Source organism: Bison bison, unplaced genomic scaffold (genome assembly GCF_000754665.1).
Source record: "Bison bison bison isolate TAMUID 2011002044 unplaced genomic scaffold, Bison_UMD1.0 scf7180017864313, whole genome shotgun sequence".
Lineage (NCBI taxonomy): Eukaryota > Metazoa > Chordata > Mammalia > Artiodactyla > Bovidae > Bison > Bison bison.
Window position 1 is genome coordinate 1,442,456 of NW_011494885.1, and position 19,846 is coordinate 1,462,301.

At 44.5% G+C, this 19,846-nt stretch overlaps 1 protein-coding gene and 1 pseudogene across 2 annotated transcripts in view; both read right to left on the bottom strand.

The window, feature by feature from the left end:
• The window catches only part of ZNF180 (zinc finger protein 180), a 24,460-nt gene extending 12,189 nt beyond the window's left edge, over positions 1-12,271 (bottom strand). For both annotated transcript variants that reach the window (XR_826350.1, XM_010852575.1), the window contains exons 1-3: positions 12,031-12,271; positions 10,492-10,581; positions 1,798-1,872 (exon numbers count right to left, since the gene is read on the bottom strand). Coding sequence is in view for 1 of the 2 variants with exons in the window: in XM_010852575.1 (XP_010850877.1) it covers positions 1,798-1,872; positions 10,492-10,542 (126 nt within the window). In the remaining variant the exon portion in view is untranslated. The remainder of the gene's footprint in view (positions 1-1,797; positions 1,873-10,491; positions 10,582-12,030) is intronic.
• A 2,591-nt stretch (positions 12,272-14,862) lies between these two features.
• Positions 14,863-15,348, bottom strand: LOC104997672 (annotated as a pseudogene).
• Between the last annotated feature and the right edge of the window lie 4,498 nt (positions 15,349-19,846).

Consider the following 19,846-nt stretch of genomic DNA (forward strand, 5'->3'; position numbering starts at 1 on the left):
TTTTCAGATGAAAAGCCAGGTTAGAGAAAGTAACACATATGCCTAACTGGGATGCAACTTCAAGTTTCCCTAACATCATAGACTATGTTCTCAGTCATCAATTCATACAGACAGCCTGACTTATAGCCCCTCACTCTTAGCGTGAGACCCTAGATCTTGAAACCACCATAAAGTACTCCACCTCCCAAGTCACACACAGAGAACTGCTCACTCTTTCATTACAACATCAGATTTCTCCACTTTACTTGCTCAGTTGTCCCCTTTACTCTTCTCATTCTTTGATGGTTTGGGGTCTTTATTCTATTGAAAATGAAGTCGCTCAGTCGTGTCTGACTCTTTGCAACCCCATGGACTATAGCCTACCGGGCTCCTCCGTCCATGGGATTTTCTGGGCAAAGGTACTGGAGTGGGGTGCCATTTCCTCCTCCAGAGGGTCTTCCCAACCCAGGGATCAAACCCAGGTCTACCTGCACTGCAGGCAGATGCTTTACCCTCTGAGCCACTAGAGAAGCTCTTTATTTTATTCTATTGAAACACCTACTATTACTATTCTCTAGTCTATAGTCTTTTCCTTTCTGTTTAGTATCCTTTTTATCTTTTCTATCTTAATTATTCAGTTGAGAGTCTATGGATCATTCATCTTAATCTTTCTATTTGATATAGTCAAAAATTCCCTTTTAAATATTGCCTTAAACCTGTGGGCTGTGGGGCTTCCACTGAATGTAACTAAATACATCTAAATATCAACCTGCTCTCCATTATTATTAATGGCTACTATCTCAGAATGCCATCTGATGTGAAGAGCCGACTCATTGGAAAAGACCCTGATGCTTGGAGAGATTGAGGGCAGGAGGACAAGTGAGTCAAAGAGGATGAGATGGCTGGACAGCATCACTGACTCAACAGGAGATACTGAAGGACAGGTAAGCCTGGCATGTCCATAGAGTTGCAGAGTTGGACACGACTTAGCGACCAAACAACAATCTCAGAATGAATTTTTGGGACTGACCAGAAACCTCACTGTACCTCCTGGAGCAGCCTGTCTCCCCTAATCCAAGTTACTACTTTAAGCCTTCTCCACTCTTCATCTAACATCTCTCCATTCTGATTACCACCCTCATGCTCAACAGAACATCTGATGGTTCACAGAGAAAAATGTAAGCCTTCCAATAATTCCCTCAACCTCACTTTTCTTATATGAGCCCTTCTTCCTCTAACAGAGCCAATGCATTCACATATGTTCTGAATTAATTCCCCTGACACTAATCAAGGACTGTTTTTTTAATAGCTATTTTTTATTTTTATACAATTTTGAAAGGTTACTTTCCCTTTACAGTTATTACAAAATATTGGCTATATTGCCCACGTTGTATAATCTACCCTCAGGCCTGTCTTATACTCCATACTTTATACCTCCCAATTCTTCCCCTCAGCTTCCGCCACCTCCGGCACTAGTAACCACTTGTTCTTTGTATCTGTGAGTTCTGCTTTATAGTTGTAGCTTCTCTCTCTCCTGACCCTGAATTTTTTTTCACTTACTCTGTCCTGCAACCATTTAAACCAAGCCAAATTCTTTCAAACCTTTAGAGGGAAGAAAATGACAATACTCACTCTCAAGTTTCCATGCAGTTATCACTCTCCTTGCATTATAACCAACTTTGTGTAAAAGGTATCCATTCATCTCAATTTCCTCACTTTCTAATCATTTTCTAATCAGTTCACTTCAATGTGGCTTCTGCTGCCTGTCAGCCATGCACATTTCTCAATCGAAAGACACAAAGGCCCTGTCCAACTCACCTGGGATGGGACGGCCAGTGACCGGGCATCTTCTCCCTCAACCTTGATGATAATCTCCTGAGGAAGCAGAGAGTCCTGAGAAGGCAGAGCAGATGAGAAAAAGGAGAATAATCAGGGCTCAAAATGCCCACTGTGAGTTGGCTAGGACCCAGTAGGCCACCTGTTTTAACACATCCCACCAACAAAACTTCTGCTCCTTCCCACCGGTAAGCACAGGTAGGCCACGTGGGGAGAGACATGGGATACCCAGAGGAGCACTGAGGCACAAGACATGGCCTGCTATCTCTGTGCATCTTTCAGACCAGCCCAGTTAGCAGCTGAATGGAGTTGAGTGACCCCAGACACCATATAGAAGGAAAGAACTGTCCAGCTGGGCCCTGCCTGAATTCCTGGAACACAGAATTGTAAGCAAATAGGATGGAATACAGCATGACTGAAGAATGATAAAGGAAAAGAACACCAAATTAACTTCATAAAATGTTTGGCAAAAAATACCACCGATAAGAGCACCACTAATAAGAATCTATGCTGTTACGATTTCTTCCAAATCAGGAAGAAAAAGGTAGAGACGTCCCTGGTGGTCCAGTGGTTAAGACTCTAAGCTCCCAATGCAGGGGGCCCAGGTTCAATCCCTAATCAGGGAACTAGATTCCACATGCTACAACTAAGATCCAACACAGCCAAATAAATACATATTTTTTAAAAAAGAAAGAAAAAGGTAGCTTCAACCGAAAAATGGACAAAGGAAAATGCACAGGAAACCCAACTATGAAGAAATAAAACGGCCAGTGAATACACAAAAAGATGCTCATTTCTTTCAATCAGATAAAATCACATCTCTATTTCTATAACTATCTCTGCCCATTAGAGACCATAAATTCACACTGATATTTCCAATTTAACAACACATTTTATTCTGGCCTCCCTGCTTTCTATATTTTTACTCTCCTTACCTGGATCCCATTATTCTATTTATATTTACTTCTTTGCTCAAACCCCTGTATGTAACCAATATCCCAACCACATGGACTATTTCTTCGGCCTGTTGCTGATGACCTCTGCCCTGGTGGCCCACGATTTAAGAGATTCATATTCATATACTCTTAGTGGAGTTTTAAGTTGAAACAACCTTCCTGGATTGGCGATATTTTTTTTTAAATAACATTTTACTTGGAAATAGTTAAATACTCACAAGAAGTTACAAAAATAAAACAGACTTCCTGTGTCTCCTTCACCCAGTTTCCCCCAATGATAGTATCGTATACAACCACAGCACACTGTCAAAACCATGAAACTGATATTAGATCTACATTTTTAACTCAGGTACACACTTTATCCCAATCTTATCAGTTTTTATATATACTCTTTGCCTTTATGTTTGTTTTTTAATGGTAATGTTTTAAAATATGTAATAGCCAATAAGTCTACTTGAAAGTATTTCCTTAGGAAATAACAGAAAATACACTTAGGGAATCCCCTGGCAGTCTAGTGGTTAGGACTTAGGACTTTCACTACCGTGGCCTGAGTTCAGTCCCTGGTCGGGAAACGAAGATCCTGCAAACTGTGCAGCACAGTCCCGCCCTCCCCTCTAGCCCCAGAAAACAAGAAAGTACATTTAAGTATATTACAAGAAACCTCATTAAAAAGTTACATTAACATAGCAAAAATGGGAGGAGGGATTAAGTGTCCATTAGTAAGTGCCTATTTAAATAAATTATGCTTCATCCAGGTAACTGACTACTCTTCAGCAGCCAAGAGAAGAAAAGATAGATTTGCATGGATTGAGGCATACAAATGACAGAAAGATGTCTGTAACATATTGTTGAGTAAAAAAAAAATTAAGAACAGCATATGGACTATGAATAAATTTTTATAGAATATAAACAAGCACAGAAAAGTCTGGAAAGACAGTCTCAAAAGCATTAAAAGCAGTTGTATTTTGGAAACGCAGAATTGAGGGACAAGTTCACAGTCTGTGTTTCAACACTGTATCCATTTTTAAACGACATTTGTTTTCCTATATTCAATATAGAAAAAAAAAACAGCAAAAAATGTTTCCTCTTGAATAATCACTTTGAAACAAGGCAATTCCTTTGTGGCTTCCTGAAGTTTTTACTACCAAGTATAATGACTCAATCCGTCAACTGACAGTCCCTTCAAGAATAGGCATATCTCTTTTTATTGTGCTTTACAGATACTGCCTTTTACAAACTGAAGTCTGTGGCAACATCACATCAAGCGAGGCTACTGGTTCCATGTTGCCAACAGCATCTGCCCACTTCCTGTCTGTATGTCACATGTCATTAATTCTCAAAACATTTAAAACTTTTTAAGTATTACTGTATTTGTCATGGTAATCTGTGATCAGTGATCTCTGATGTTACTATTGTGATTGTTTGGGGCTTCCCAGGTGGCTTAGCTGTAAAATATCCTCTTATAATGCAGGAGACTTGGGTTCAACCCCTAGGTCCAGAAGATCCCCTAGAGAATGAAAGGGCAACCCACTCCAGTATTCCTGCCTGGGAAATCCCACGGACAGAGAAGCCTGGTAGGCTACAGTCCATGGGGTTGCAAAGAGTCAGACAGGACTCAGCCACTAAACAACAACAAAATTGTGATTGTTCTGGGATGTCAAGAATCGTGCCCACATATAAGAGGGCAAATTTAACCCATAAATGTTGTGTAGATTCTAACTGCTCTACTGACTAGCCCTTCCTCTGTCTCTCTCCCTCTCCTCAGGATTCCTAATTCTCTGAAACACAACAATATTTAATTAGGCCAATCAATAGCCCTTCAGGGGCCTCTAAGTGTTCAGGTGAAAGGGACAAATTTCATGTCTCTCAATTTAAAAGCTAGAAAGGATTAAGTTTAACATGGAAGGCATGTGAAAGCTGAGACAGGCCGAAAGCGAGACCTCTAGCACCCAACAGTTAGCCAAGTTCTGAATACAGAGGAAAAGCTCTTGAAGGAAATGAAAAGCGCTACTCCAGTGAGCACACAGATGACACAAGAAAGCAAAACAGCTTTATTTCTGATATGGAGAAAGTGAGTATTCTGGAGAGAAGATCAAACCAGCCACAACACTCTCTTCAGCCAAAACCTCATCCACAGTAATGTGCTATCCCTTAAATTCTGTGAAGGCTGAGAGAGGTGAGGACGCTGCAGAAGAAAAGTTTGAAGCTACCAGAGATTGGTTCATAAGGTTTAAGGAAAGAAGCTGTTTTCCTGTGACATAAAAGTGCAAAGTCAAACAGCAAGTGCTGATGAAGAAGCCGCAGCAAGTTATGCAGAAGATCTAGCTAAGTAGTTACTGAAGGTGGCTATACTCAACAACAGATTTTCCATGTAGACAAAACAGCCTTATACTGGAATAAGATACCATCTAGGACTTTCCTAGCTAGAGAGGAGAATCGATGTTTGGCTTCAAAGTTTCAGAGGACAGGCTGACTCTCTTGTTAGGGGCCAATGCAGCTGGTGACTAATTTCATGCCAGCGCTCATTTACCACTCCGAAAATCCTAGGGCCCTTAAAAATTATGTTAAATCACTCTGCCTGTGCTCTATAAATCGAAAAACAAAGTCTGGATGATGGCATATCTCTTTACAACATGGTTTACCAAACATGTTAAGCCTGCTGTTGAGACCTATTGCTCAGAAGGAAAGATTCTTTTCAAAATATTACTGCTCACCTGAGAGCTCTGACGGAGATGTACAACGAGGTTAATGTTGTTTTGATGCCAGCTAACACAACTTCCATTCTGCAGCCCATGAAGAGGGATCACTTCAACTCTCAAGTCTTATTTGAGAAATGCATTTCATAAGGTCATAGCTGCCAAAGACAGTGATTCTGCTGGTGGATCTGGGCAAAGGAAATTGAAAATCTTCTGGAAAGGATTCATCAGTCTAGATGCCATTAAGGAGATTCATGTGTGTGTGTTGTGTGTGTGTGTATGTGTGTGTGTGTGTGTGTATGTGTGTGTGTGTGTGGAAAATCTTCTGGAAAGGATTCATCAGTCTAGATGCTATTAAGGAGAATTTGTGTGTGCGTGTGCATGCACGTGCACACATGCTCAGTCATGTCTGAGTCTTTGTGACCCCATGGACTGTGGCCTGTCAAGCTCCTCTGTCCATGGGATTTTTCAGGCAAGAATACTGGAGTGGGTTGCCATATCCTCCTCCAGGAGACCTATGGGACAAAATCGAGGAATTTGGATGAAGCTGATGCTAACCCTCATGGATGACTTTGAGGAGTTCAAGACTTCAGTGGAGGAAGTCACTGTAGATGAAGTGAAAATATCAAGAGAACTAGAGTTAGAAGTGGAGCCTGAAGATGGGACTGAATTGCTGCAATCTCGTGGAAAAAAACTTTAATGAATGAGGAATGGTTTCTTAAGGATGGGTAAAGAAAAGTGGTTTCTTGAGTTGGAATCAATTCCTGGTGAAGACGCTGGTGAAATGACAACAAAGTATTGGACTTCCTTGATGGTCCAGAGATTAAGAATCTGCCTGCCAAAGCAGTGGACACGGGTTCAATTCCTAGTCCGGGAAGATCCTACAAGTCGTGGGGCAACTAAGCCCAAGGGCCCTAGAGCCTGTGCCCCGCAACAGAAGCTACCACGATGAGAAGCCTACGGACCCCAACTAGAGAGTAGCTTCACTCTCCACAACTAGAGAAAGCCCGTGCACAGCAACGAAGACCCTAGTGCAGCCAAAAGAAAGAAAGAAAGAAAACCTAAAAAAAAAAAGGAATTAGAATATGACCTGAAGTTAGTTGATAACTCAGCAGGAGGATGAGAGGATTGACTCCTATTCCGAAAGAAGTTATATTTTCAGTTATGTGGGTTAATGCTACCAGACGGTACTGCAGGCTACAGAGATATTGTTCATAAATGAACAAGTCAATTGATAAGGCAAATTTCACTGTTACCTTCTTTTAAAAAATTGCTACAGCCACCCTAACCTTCAGCAACCACCACCCCAATCAGTCAGCAGCCACCAATGAGGCAAGGCTCTTCACCAGCAAAAAGATTATGACTTGCTGAAGGCTCAGATGTTGATCAGCAATTTTTAAGCAATAAGATATTTTAAATTAAGGTGTGTACCTTGTTATGGAGCTTCCCTGGTGGCTCAGAGGTAAAGAATCTGCCTACTAATGCAGGAGACTGGGGTTTGATCCCTGGGTCAGAAAGATCCCCTGGAGAAGGAAATGGTAACCCAATCCAGTATTCTTGCCTGGGAAATCCCATGGACAGAGGAGCCTGCAGGTTTACAGTCCATGGGGTTGCAAAAGAGTTAGATGCAACTTAGCAACTAAACAACAAAAACACTGCTTATTTAGACACAGTGCTACTGCACACTTAACAGACTCCAGTATAGTGTACACATAACTCTGATACGCACTGGGAAACCAAAACATTCATGTGCCTCCCACTGATAGGGGACAGAGTAAAGGGACAAAGTAGGTAATTGAACAGTTAATCCCACTAGGGGATTTAAGTAAAGAAAAATGTATAGGAGACCCCTGTAAGTTAATGATCACTCAAGAAAGCACGCTTGCCTAGCAACAAAACCAGGCAGCAGGAGCATATGAGACACGCCCCCAAAAGAATAAAAGAATGGTGGTGTGAGACCCGCATCCTGATAGGCGAGCTCAGTGAGTTAATGATTCCTATGACACGCTCCTCTGTGTACACAAAAACAAAAATATAAGTAAATGGTGACATTCTGTTTACTAAAACCTGAGACAATGTACCATTTTTAGCATGAGCATATGTTATTTCAGTTCAGTTCAGTTGCTCAGTCGTGTCCGACTCTTTGCAACCCCATGAATTGCAGTACACCAGGCCTCCTGCTCCATCACCAACTCCCAGAGTTCACTCAAATGTCCATCGAGTTGGTGAGGCCATCCAGCCATCTCATCCTCTGTCGTCCCCTTCTCCTCCTCTCCAATCTCCCCTTCTCCAATCCCTCCCAGCATCAGAGTCTTTTGCAATGAGTCAACTCTTTGCATGAGGTGGCCAAAGTACTAGAGTTTAAGCTTTAGCATCATTCCTTCCAAAGAACACCCAGGACTGATGCCTTTAGAATGGACTGGCTGGATCTCCTTGCAGTCCAAGGGACTCTCAAGAGTCTTCTCCAACACCACAGTTCAAAAGCATCAATTCATATGTTACTTACCCTTATGGAAAAGAGCATAATCTCTTTTGTTCATTTCCACTGCACCATGATAGTCCCATGACCATGTAGGGACAAGAAAACTTCCCTGCCCAATGTGGAGGAGGAGTTAATGATAGAAGCATGACATCTACTCAAGAAGGAGGAAGGTGGTCCTCTCCCCCTCCTCACTTTTCCCTTGATTATAAAACTGTAGCCCACTAAGTTTCAGGGGCATGGCCCCCTCTCGCCCGCCTGCTTGTAAGCCTCACAAGTGTCCTATCCTAATAAGTCACTTTTTTAGCTATCACTTTGCCTCACTGTGCTGAGATAGAAAGAACTGGAGCTCCTTGGAGCCCCAGAAATGCCACCCAGCGGTTTCTGTTGTTGTTGTTCAGTTCTTAAGTCATGTCTGACTCTTTGTGACCCCCTGGACTACAGCACACCAGGCTTCTCTGTCCTCTACTGACTCCTGGAGTTTGCTCAAATTCACGTCCATTGAATTGGTGATGCTGTCTAACCATCTCACCCTCTGCCACCCCCTTTTCCTCCTGCCCTCAATCTTTCCCAGCATCAGGGTCTTTTCCAGTGAGACAGCTCTTCACATCAGCTGGCCAACATACTGGAGCTTCAGCTTCAGCATCAATGCTTCCAATGAATGTTCAGGGTTGATTTCCCTTAGGATTGGCCTAAAGTGGTTTCACCATGACCCTTTTTAGATTTACTTCTCTGATCAACTCCTCTGTAAGTAACTGATCTCCCATTTCCACTGCCACGCTCTCTCCCACACAGGCACCCCTTGGCCCACCAGGACTCTGCTGCCCCACAGGAGGCCGGCCTCTGCCAAAAAGCCCTTGTCATGCTGCCTGGGCTCTGACTCTGCAGGCCTCTTCTCACGTGCCACTTGGCTGTGGCCTCTGTGTCGATGCCCTTATCATCCTGCCTGAGCTCTGATACTCCACGTTGGGGCACTCTCACATGTAGATACTCTCTGCCTGCTCAGGCTGTGACATGCCACACCAGGATGCACCTCCACCCCCAAACACGGGTGCCTGTCTCACCCCGCTGTGGCTCGGACACCCCAGGCCGGACCAGCCCTTGCGTGGACACCCCCACTGCACTTGGGCTGCCCACACTGGTGCATCCACTCCCGGGAAGTCCTTCTCACCACTTCTGTTCCTGTCACCCCAAACGAGCATCTCCTCCTCTGTATGGGCACTTACCTCACCTGACCTGGGCTCGGACTCCTGATGCCACCATCCTCACCCTGCTTGGTCACTGACGTCCCCACACATGGACACCCTCGTCACCCTGATCAGGCTGTGACGCCCCATGGTAGGTAGCCCTCCCTTAGCTGCAGACGCCTAACTGGCTCTGCTCCACCTAACAGCTTCAGGACTGAACTGTTCAGGAAGGGAAAGGTGAAATTCTAATTTAACTAATTTTTTTTTTTAAGTTTGATTTTTTTTTTTGATGTGGGCCATTTTTAAAGTCTTTATTGAAGGTATTACAATATTGTTTCTGTTTTATGTTTTGGTTTTTTTGGCTGGGAGGCATGGGGGATCTTAGCTCTCCAACCAGGGATTGAACCCACACCCCCTGCATTGGATGGAGAAGTCTTAATTACTGGACAACCAGGGAAGTCCCCTAATTTAACATTTTAAAGAAATGAAATGTTCTCAAAGAAGATGTGCTGTAGGAAAATGCTTTAAACTGTTTATTTCCTAGACTTAAAATGCACTGCCTAAAAGGACAAAAATAGAGCTAAATGAAAACAGAAAGTCATTCGGAATACAACTTACAGATAATCTTTGTTAACTGATAAATTTATAACATATTTTCCATGTACATACAAATTATACCCCTTTACAAAAAGCATTCTGAAATGCTATTTACTTAACCCAGATCATAAATATCTTTTCAGCCTATCAGTATCTACAGTGAATTCCATTCAAGGTTTTACTATAACTCATTTAACTCTCTTCTTACATTGAATATTCTTGAAATTTCTTTCCAACTGCTTATTCCCAAGCAAAGCTGTGAGTTGCTGGTCAAGAGGGAAACAGTAGCCTAAGGGCTTTGCATTGTTGTCATTTAGTTGCTCAGCTGTGTCCAACTCTTTGCAACCCTATGGACTGTAGCCCGCCAGGCTCCTCTGTCCATGGAATGTCCTAGGCAAGAACACTGGAGTGGGTTGCCATTTCCTTCTCCAGGGCATCTTCCCACCCAGGGACTGAACTCACATCTCGTACACTGGCAGGCAGATTCTTTACCACTGACCACCAAGGAAGCCCAGGGCTTTCGATACGAGATGCCAAATTCCTTCCAGAAAGAGTTATTGGGTTAAAAGGGTGAGGAAGAGTAGGGAGCTCCATAAAATGTAGAAAAAGTGTGAGAAGCTTGCTGACTGGGAGGGACCAGAAGCCCCAAAACATGACAAAGAGAGCCAGACATGCTCCCTCCTCCCATGCCCAGAGGATCAGACTGTGAGGCATAGGGGGAGCAAACTCTGGTCTCCCAGGAGAAGGGAAGCTCCACTCACCTGCATGCAGGCCTTCAGGGACGCTTGGGGCTTCTCATCCTGCTCTTCCATACTCTCCTCCAGGCACAGGCAGGGACCTGAGATCCTAAGCTGCAAGAGGAGAAGCCCTGAGTATAGCATCCTCCTGTAGGTCCACTGTGGGCCACACCCCACCATCAGCCTCTGCTTCAGGGATGCAGTCTCCATGGCAACTGTGTTTCTAGAAGCTCCTGCCCAGATAGAGTCTTGCCTGAATAGCTACGCTTGTACCTAGAGTCGCTAGTCCCTCTCCCAGGCCAAGACTCTGCAGTTCCACTGGATGGTCCAGTGTTTGGGGCCTCTGGGCCACCTACCTGGAAGCCCACCATGTGCCCGAGCTCCACCTTACACCCATCACCAAAATCTGCAGCATGAATCAGTCTCTGTCCCACTGGATCCTGGGACACCCCCCACCCCCACAAACACCCAGCACACTGAGGATCCCCTAGTGTCCACCTGCCACCCTCAACCTGAATCTGCAGACCCAAATCAGCACTTCTTCCTAAGGCAAAGAGCAGGGCTCTGGCCTTGATGTTGTTGTTGTTTACTTGCTAAGTCATGTCCAACTCTTGCAACCCCATGGACTGTAAACCCACAGGCTCCTCTGTCCATGGGATTTCCTAGGGAAGAATACTCGAGTGGGTTGCCATTCACTTCTCCAGGGCATCTTCCCATCCCAGGGATCGAACCTTTGTCTCCTGCACTGCAGCCACTGAGCCACCATGTAGCCCCCTGGGCTTGATGATCCACAGTCAAATACCTGATTAACTGCGTGAAGTTCATTACTTAGCCGTGCCCCTCCCAGGATCCTATCCTTCCACTGACCCTCCAGCACCTGGCGATTGCCTCTCACTTCCTGTTCAAAAAGCCAAGCATAGGCACAGAGCTCAGCTGCACCCACGACCTCCTCCCTCCTGGGATCGGTGGGCCCCTACCAGAAGAGTACCAGCCCAGACTCCCCACCACTCAAAATCCTCCTGGGCCCCCCATCAACCCGGTGTCCTCACCGCTGAATCCAAAACGTGGCCAGCATGGGGCTGGGGGGCGCCCTGACAAGCATAGTACCTGCTAGCCCCTCCTAGGCCCTTAATGTGGACCTGCTGTCTGCGTACCGACTCGAAGTTTCTGGGTCTGAGACTCGAACAGTTCCTGGCAAATCCCCGCCTCCACAAGCCATCTCTGCCCCATTGCTCTCTCTTACCCATCCCTCAGCACCCCTGGATCCTCACTCAAACAGTACAGTGTGAGTTCATAATGCAGCTGTACCCTGAACCTGCACCCAAACCGCTTTCTCCACCAATCTCCCCAGGCCCCTACGTGCGTAGCACCTGGGACGCGCGCAGAGCACAGTACCGGGATCTGCAATTGCCCCAGCATCACCACCAACTTCTGTGATCTGAGGCTGAAGCACCGCCCACGCAGGTCCCAGATCGCCCACCCACATATTCCGTCCCAGCCACCCGCCCAGACCCTGCGCATGCGCGCACCAGGCACCCGGCGTTGCCCCGCCCCCTCACCAACCTGAGAGTCCACCAGCTCGAGGTCCAGGCAGGGCCTGTCACAGCTTCAGTGCCCACCACCGCTCTGCGGCAAGACGAGCTCGGTTAGGCAATTCTCTACCACGACTCTGCACACGACAGACTAGGCTTAAGCTAGTTCTATCCCCTCCCTTAGTCGGCATCCACAAGGCCGCTCGGCTTAACCGCCAAAGGGCCGAGGTGCACGTAGATTGCAAGCGTCCGCGCACGGGACAATGGCTGCACTTCTGCCCGAACCCGGAAGTGCGTTTGGACTCTGCGAGCCGGAACTACAATTCCCAGAAGCCTCGGCGGTGCGGGCGGTAATTGTGGGGTGTTTCCAGCTTCATACCCGGGGTGGACTCGGGAGGTGGCCACACAAGAACCAGGAGTGAAAACTGAATTAGCGGCTGAGGGGTGAGAGTGTGCGCGTCCGAGTTTTTGCGCGGCGTTGAGACTAGGAAATGGAGGCCAAAAGACCGATGCGTGGGAAGTGGCTGTCTTGGGAAAGGCCGGCCCTGGGCTCGGCTAGACGTTCAGGAGTGACAGTGAAAACGGGATGCGGTTGGAAACGTGTTTTCATACAGCTTTATTTTTAAGCTTTCTCTTTTAATACTATCAAGAAACTGTAGTTTTCCTCACGTAAATCTGACTTTAACAACAAAAAATTATTGCTGTTTGAAATGTAATCTCTACCCCCCAAAGTTTCTTATAGCTGGTTATTGTGGTTGATTTTTTTTTTTAAGTATTTATTTTGTATCTGGTTAACCTACTGAAATGTTCTGAATTCTCATAGTATTCCATTTTATTTTCCTGGCTTCTCTAGTGAGCCAGTCATCTACAGATAGTAATTTCATCTCTTCCTTACCGGTATTTTAAACCAGATACTCCCTTTTACAAAAAATGAAACTGAAGCCCAGTAATATTAAGTAACAGGTTGTATTGTAAGGGCAGAATTAGTATTTGAGTTCAAGAAGTCTGACTCTGCAAAGTACATTGGTAGAAACATGGGATGGGGACAGTTTCAGTTTAGGAAGGTGAAAAATTCGGGACATGGAAGACGCTGAGATTTTCACAATAATATCAATGCACTTAGTGCCACTGAACTGTATGGTTAAATATGGTTAAGCTAGTATGTTTTAAATTATGTGACTTTTACACAATAAAAGAGAAAAGTCTGACTCTGGAATCCATGCTCTTAATTTCTACAGTACACAATTTGCTCCTTGCCTACATACCAGCATCTTTCCTCTACATAAGCAATATTTAGTGTACAAACAAGACAGAGAAAGGAGCTTCCCTGGTGGCTCAGCAATAAAGAATCCGCCTACCGATGCAGAAGACATGGGTTCAATCCCTGTTCCAGGAAGATCCCACTTACCATGGAGTGTATCTATGGAGTGTATCTATAGAGCCTGTGCTAGAGCCCAGGAACTGCAACTATGGAAGCCTGTGGGCCCTAGAACCCACGCTCAGCAAGAGAAGCTCACGCACCAAAGCTAGTGGGTAGCTCCTGCTCACCACAACTAGAGAAAAGCCCAAGGAGTAACGAAGACCCAGCACAGCCAGTAAATAAAATAATTTTTTAAAAAAGACAGAGAAAGGTTCACATTTATTTATAAGAGAAGCAAAAAAGAAGCCCTACAAATAAATTTAGTAAAATATATAGAGACATTAGTAGAAGCCTTCAAAACTACTGAGATCAAAGACATACAAATGCCACATTACAATGGTTGTGTTGTAAAGAGGTAAAACATTGTAGATTGATCTACAGATTTAGTATAATAAGACAAAATCACAATGGGGTCTTTGGAGTGTTATCTCCTCTTTTTTCTGTTCACTTTTTTGTTTTCATTGTTTTTCTTACTTCAAGATATTCAGACATTAAATCTGAATATTTAGACACTACTACTATATAGCTTAAAACTGACTTTGTCTTCTGTTTCGCCATTTTTTTTTCTTTAAAAACAAATAAGATGGTAATATCTACTTGCAAGAGCACCTGAATCCCTGACCTAACCTGAATATTACAGACTCTGGAATAGCTACTCCTGAGGAACAGAAACTCACTCTACACAGATGACCTTGTAACCCAGAGATTTCTCTCTCAGTTGCTTGAGAATTGGCTGAGACCCAAGTTTCATACTGAGGTTCTATTGGCCAGGAGTTGGGTGAGGGCTCAACATCTATGGAAGAACAAGGAAGTTATGAATTCATCTGCTTCAAAGACAAAGATAAGGGAGAGGGAGAGTGTAATCTGTCTCTCTGATATTCGGGGGAAGCAAGGAGGAAGTTCTCAGCAGGATAAAAAGGACAGTCCTTTTCCTTTGCTGAATCCTCTACCTCAAACTATAAATGTTGAAGGGACCCATGCTTAGTTTATCAGCCCCTACTCTTCTCTGTCTTCATCTACTGTCTTTGGGATCTGTAGGGGAAGAGGTTAACTCAGCAGGTCTGAGTTACTCAAACCCTACCTATTCCCCCCAAAAAGCCTATTTCCAAGGACTATTTCTTGGTCAACTTCCTGGAAACTGAGGAACATGGTTTCTTCCAGACTTCATCTATACCTTTTCCTCTTGCTGATTTTACTCTGTCCTTTTGCTGTCATGAGCCATAACAATGGTCATAACAACTTGGAGGTCCTGTGAATCCTTTTAGCAAATCATTGAGCCTGAGGGTGGTCCTGGGGACCCTTGACACAAGATCTCATCTAACCCCATAACTTCAAATCCCACTGACAACTCCTAATGTATATTTCCAGCCCTGCTCTATGTAGACTTTTTAAAAATTTTTTCTGTTTACAGGTTTATTCAACACAAAGCAATCTCTTTCAACTTTACTGAGGTGGCTTACCATGTCCATGACCAAATTCGCCTCTAAACGAATTCAGTTGCTGACCCAGCCCCAGCCTCAGCTTTCTTGTGGGCACCAGGGGGCACGGCATTTTGTCTGTAGGTGTTTCTGTCAGCTTCCCCTTGCGTGAGCCTTGCAGGTCGCTCTCCCTGCAGACGTTGGGCCGTGGCTGGCCAGTCTCAGGATGTCTGTGGTGCTGGGTGGCAGGCACAATTTCAGGGGGCAGGTTGGAAGATGCCCTTGTTGGTGAGGTACCAACAAGGTGAGTAGAAGTGTCTCCAGGCAAACTGTTCCTTCACATAGCCTCGTGATTTGAGAGACTGCATGGCTTTTAAGACGTGCAGATTGGGCACATTCTTGTCTGCCAGCTCTGGGTGATATGGCATGTGGACATCCTTCTTGGCCACCATCATCCCCTCCTTAAAAGGAGTTCATAAACAGCAATCCGGTTCTTCTTGGGCATCAACATCATGACCGCTGCTGCATTTGGGGCTGGAGCTGGAAAGGGAGCTTCCTAGACTGTTATGAACATTTGCCTGCTTGATTCTCTGCTTGATCCTTGACGTGTCAAGCCAAATTCTTGATTTCTCTCTCTGTTCCAGATTTACTCCTTCCCCATTGTTGCTTCAGAAAGTGGCCTGAAGAAACTTTCATCCAGTTGCTCTGGCCAGAAACCTGGGAGTCATCCTGGACTCCTTGTTCCCTTTAGCAAATCTCATCCTCACATCTCCATCCCTGAGTCTTTTGGGATTCAAAGCATCTCGTGCCTGTACCTCCCTAGGTGCCTCATTCCCATGCTTCATTCTGTGTTTTCTCTTGTCATCTCTTAACAGCTCCTTGTTCCTTATCCTCTACCATGATGTGAAAAGACACTGCTTGTCTGACCCATGGATACATCCCATGCTCCACTCGGGCTGACTCAAGCTCACACTTCTCCCCGCCTGCTTTGTCCACCAATGATGTATGTAGTAAACACTATGAGATCCCCAGCTTCTGGGTATCAGACCTTGGTCCTTTAATTCTAGGTGGCTTTTGACTTGTTTCTATTGCTTTTAAAGAAACATGAGCCCAAAGCTTAAGATTTGGTGAGAGCTAGGGTCTAGAGACTGAAAAAACATCGAAACAGAATGTCACAAGGTTTGCAAAGAGAATGGCTGGAACATAATGTGTATGTAATAAACATCATTGAATATATGATTGAGCGTGACTTCTTTAGGATTTCTGGAGAAAGGATCTCTGCTTCCATTAGGTGGAACGGTTGATTTGGCAGTAGATGCTGTGTTCTGGATTCACAAGCGCCTATTACACAAAGACAAGAGGTAAGTTCCAGTTCTGGTGGGCTTTCCTGGGCTACCTACTGTAGGGGCTCAAACTCTCTGGCATTCTCCTTTCGCAACCTTGAAAATTCCAAAGGGCTTCCTTTCTCATTGTACTTCAGTCATGCTGGCACCTTTCCATACCTGGAATGGCCTTTGCTTCCCCATTGTGGAGGACAGAGTCTAAGGTGACCCCCATAATCCTCACCTCTGGGTATTCATGCATGCGTCTGTGCTTAGTCCCTCAGTCATGACAGATTCTTTGCCAGCCTATGGATTGTAGCGTACCAGGCTCCTCTGTCCATGGGATTTCCCGGGCAAGAAGACTGGAGTGGATGGCCATTTCCTTCTCCAGGGGATCTTCCCAACCCAGGGCTCAAAGCCGGGTCTCCTGCATTGCAGGAGGATTCTTCATCATCTGAGTCACCAGGGAAGTCCCTTGATTTTCATGCCCTGATGCAGACCTCCCCTTGAGGGCAAGACCTGTGACTTACATCTAACCATTTGAATATGGCAAAGGTGACAGGCGGTATCTGCTTACATTAAGTGATTCTGTTATATAACAGTGTGACATCTGTCTTGGCTTTGAGGAAGCGAGATACAATGTTCTGAGCTGCCTATGGAAAGCACTGAAAAGACTGAATGCAGCTTCCAGCTGACAGCCAGTAAGACACTGAGGCCCTCATTATGACAGCCTGCAAGGGACTGAATGCTTCCAACAACCGTAAGAGCTCAGACGTGGATCCCTTCCCAGTAGAGCCTCAGATGAGACCTGAGACTTGGCCAATGCCTTTCTTGCAGCCTTGCAGAAGACCCATCTGAGAATTGCCCGAACTCCTGATCCAGGAAACTGTGAGATAATAAGTGGGTGTTGTTTTAAGCTGCTAAGTTTGTGGTAATTCTTTATGCAACAATAGAAAAAAATACATTCACTTCAGGACCTTTTCACCTGATGCTCCTCAACTCAGAACACTCTACTCCAAACCCTCTGCATTGTTTGCTCCTTCTCATCCCTTCAGAAGGTAGCAGACACTGAGGAGGCTGACTTGACACTCCTGTATCTTCCCTCTTGCCTGCTTCTATTGGAGAGACTGGGAAGGATAACAGGTAATTTTCTCAGCCTTCCTTGCAACAAGTGCCACACGACAGCATCCCAACCCAAGCAGACATAAGAGGAAGTTTAGTGGGTGAGATTTCCACGAAGAGCTTTTGCTCCACTGATAAAAAGGAACAAATGAGACTCCTTTCCCCTAGAGCCTGATGAAGAGAGGGACCTAAGAGGCTATGTCTGTTCACAGCTAATTAGAGAGCTGACAAATGTCAGCACAATCCATACAATGGCCTGAACAACTGTGCTTCTCCTCTGAAGAATCTGAACCTAGAAACCCTTAGATAGTAGTAGAGGGTGTTGTCATATATAATTTGAAGTTATAGAGGAGCAGTGACCAGGAAGTTTGTATAGGAATTCAATCTGAACCAAGGAGAATGGAACAAATTCATTGATCAGCAAAAATGAGCAACCACCCTTATTAAAATGTACAAGGCACAAATAAATACTTTTCCTTCTTTAAAAAAAAAAATAAGCAGCCATAAGAGAGAAAAACTTCCTGATTCTAATCCCCACAAGGCCCACAAGTAATTTCTGACATTGGTTACCTGAGATTCCTCAGTGTTTTCTCAATTAATCCCCACTTTAATTAATCTGAACTACTGTCACGGGGTTTGTTTTTCTTATTAAAAATCCTGAAGATATTTAAACATTCACATCTTTTGAGAATGCTTCATATGACAGGTAATGGAGCAGAATGGAATGTGGTACAACAGGGTGGGATGGATTAAAGAAGAATGAACAGGAAACAGAAGAGTGGTGGTGGGGTGGATTGGGAGTTGGAGATTAGCAGATGCAAACTATTACGTGTGTGTGTGTGTGTACATATATATACAAATATATATGTATAACTGAGTCACTTTTCTGTACACAAGAAGATAACACCACATTATCTCAGTGAAGTAAATCAAGTAGACGTCAATAAAATAATTTTTTGAAAGTAGAAATAGAATGGAAGACAATGCAATGAAAGGGAACAGAAAATAATGAAACAGAACTGAATGGCAGGGGAAGGGATGAGGAAGAGGAAATGAAAGAAAGAAGGGAATGAAAAGAAATAGAATGAGAAGAAATGGAAGGTGGTGGAATGAAATGAAAGCTGACCAAATGGAAATGAACGTCAATAGGACACTGACTAGAAAGGAGTGGACGAGTAGGAGACAGAACGAAAGGAGTGGATTAAACATGTGGGTGGAAAGGACAGGAATGATAAGGAACAGGAAGGAGAAGAATGGAAATGAAATAAGAGAATAATGAAAGTGAAATAATAAGAGTAATAAATGAAAGTTATGGTATGGACATGGCAAAGTGATAACCAGGATTAAAATAGACATAAATGGAGTGTGGAAGAAATGAACAGGTGGGATTACAAAGGAAAAATAAAAAGGAATAAAAGGTAACAGGGAGAAGTGGGAAAGAATGGAAAGGAATGAAAGAAGAAAGAAAAAACGTGATACAATGGATGAAGTAGAATGGAATGGGATGGAATGCATAGGAATGCACCGAGTGGTGGGAAGCGATGACAAGGGATGGAATGGGAAGTAAGAAGAGGAACAGAAGAAATGGAAAGGAAATAAAAGGAATTTTATGGAAAGAAATGGAGTGAGAGGGAGTGGAATGGAATGAAAAAAAAAATGGACTGGAGAGGAAACAGTTGGAATAAAATGAGAATAAATGAAATTAAATGGATAGAAAGTTAAAGGGGTAGAGTGAAAATAAGTGTGATGGGAACATGGGATGGAGTGAAATGGATGGACAGGAAGGGAATGAAATGAAATGAACCAGAAAGTGAGAGGATGGAAGTGGGTGCAAAGGGATTGAAAAGATTTTTGAAAGGAAATCTCGTGATAGGTTATCCTACAGACTCTTTAGCAAGGAGGAAAAGGGAGATTGGTGGCAGCTGTCCATCTGTCCAAAGACTCTGTGTGGCATAAAAATACCTCATAGTTTGACTCTGCATTTTCTTTTTGTGGAGTTGGGACCAAGGGATCCAATGCAAGTTTGGAGGATGGCTTCCTGGGGCCATGAGAGTACCGGCTGTGGCTGGTGGGAGGTGGTAACTGCTGCAAGTGAACAGAGAGATCAGTTAGGGCCCACAAGCAGTTTGTCTTAAAACCACAGCGTCTGGAAAGTGCCAATGTGCACTCTTCAGAGATCCAAAGACAAAGAGATTCCCAACCAGGGTCTCTCAAGGGATCAGAAGCAGAAGTAGGTCTAGGACCAGGACTCTTCCTTTTCACCTGGCTACGTCTGCAACTTCTACTCCAAAACTTCCTTTGCATCCCGTCACATGTTAGGCCGGTATTAGCTTAATTGCAACCCCACTGCAAGCACTGGAAGCGGAAGCAGCACAGGGCAGGAGCTAGAATCCTAGACTCTAACCCAGGGACTTCCCTGGTGGTCCAGTGGTTAAGAATCCGCCTTCTAATGCAGGGGATGTGGATTCGATCCCTGGTGGGAAACTAAGATCCCACAGGCCTTGGGGAGACTAACCCCACACTGCAACCACTGAGCCCACGCATTCTGGAGCCCTCGAGCCACAA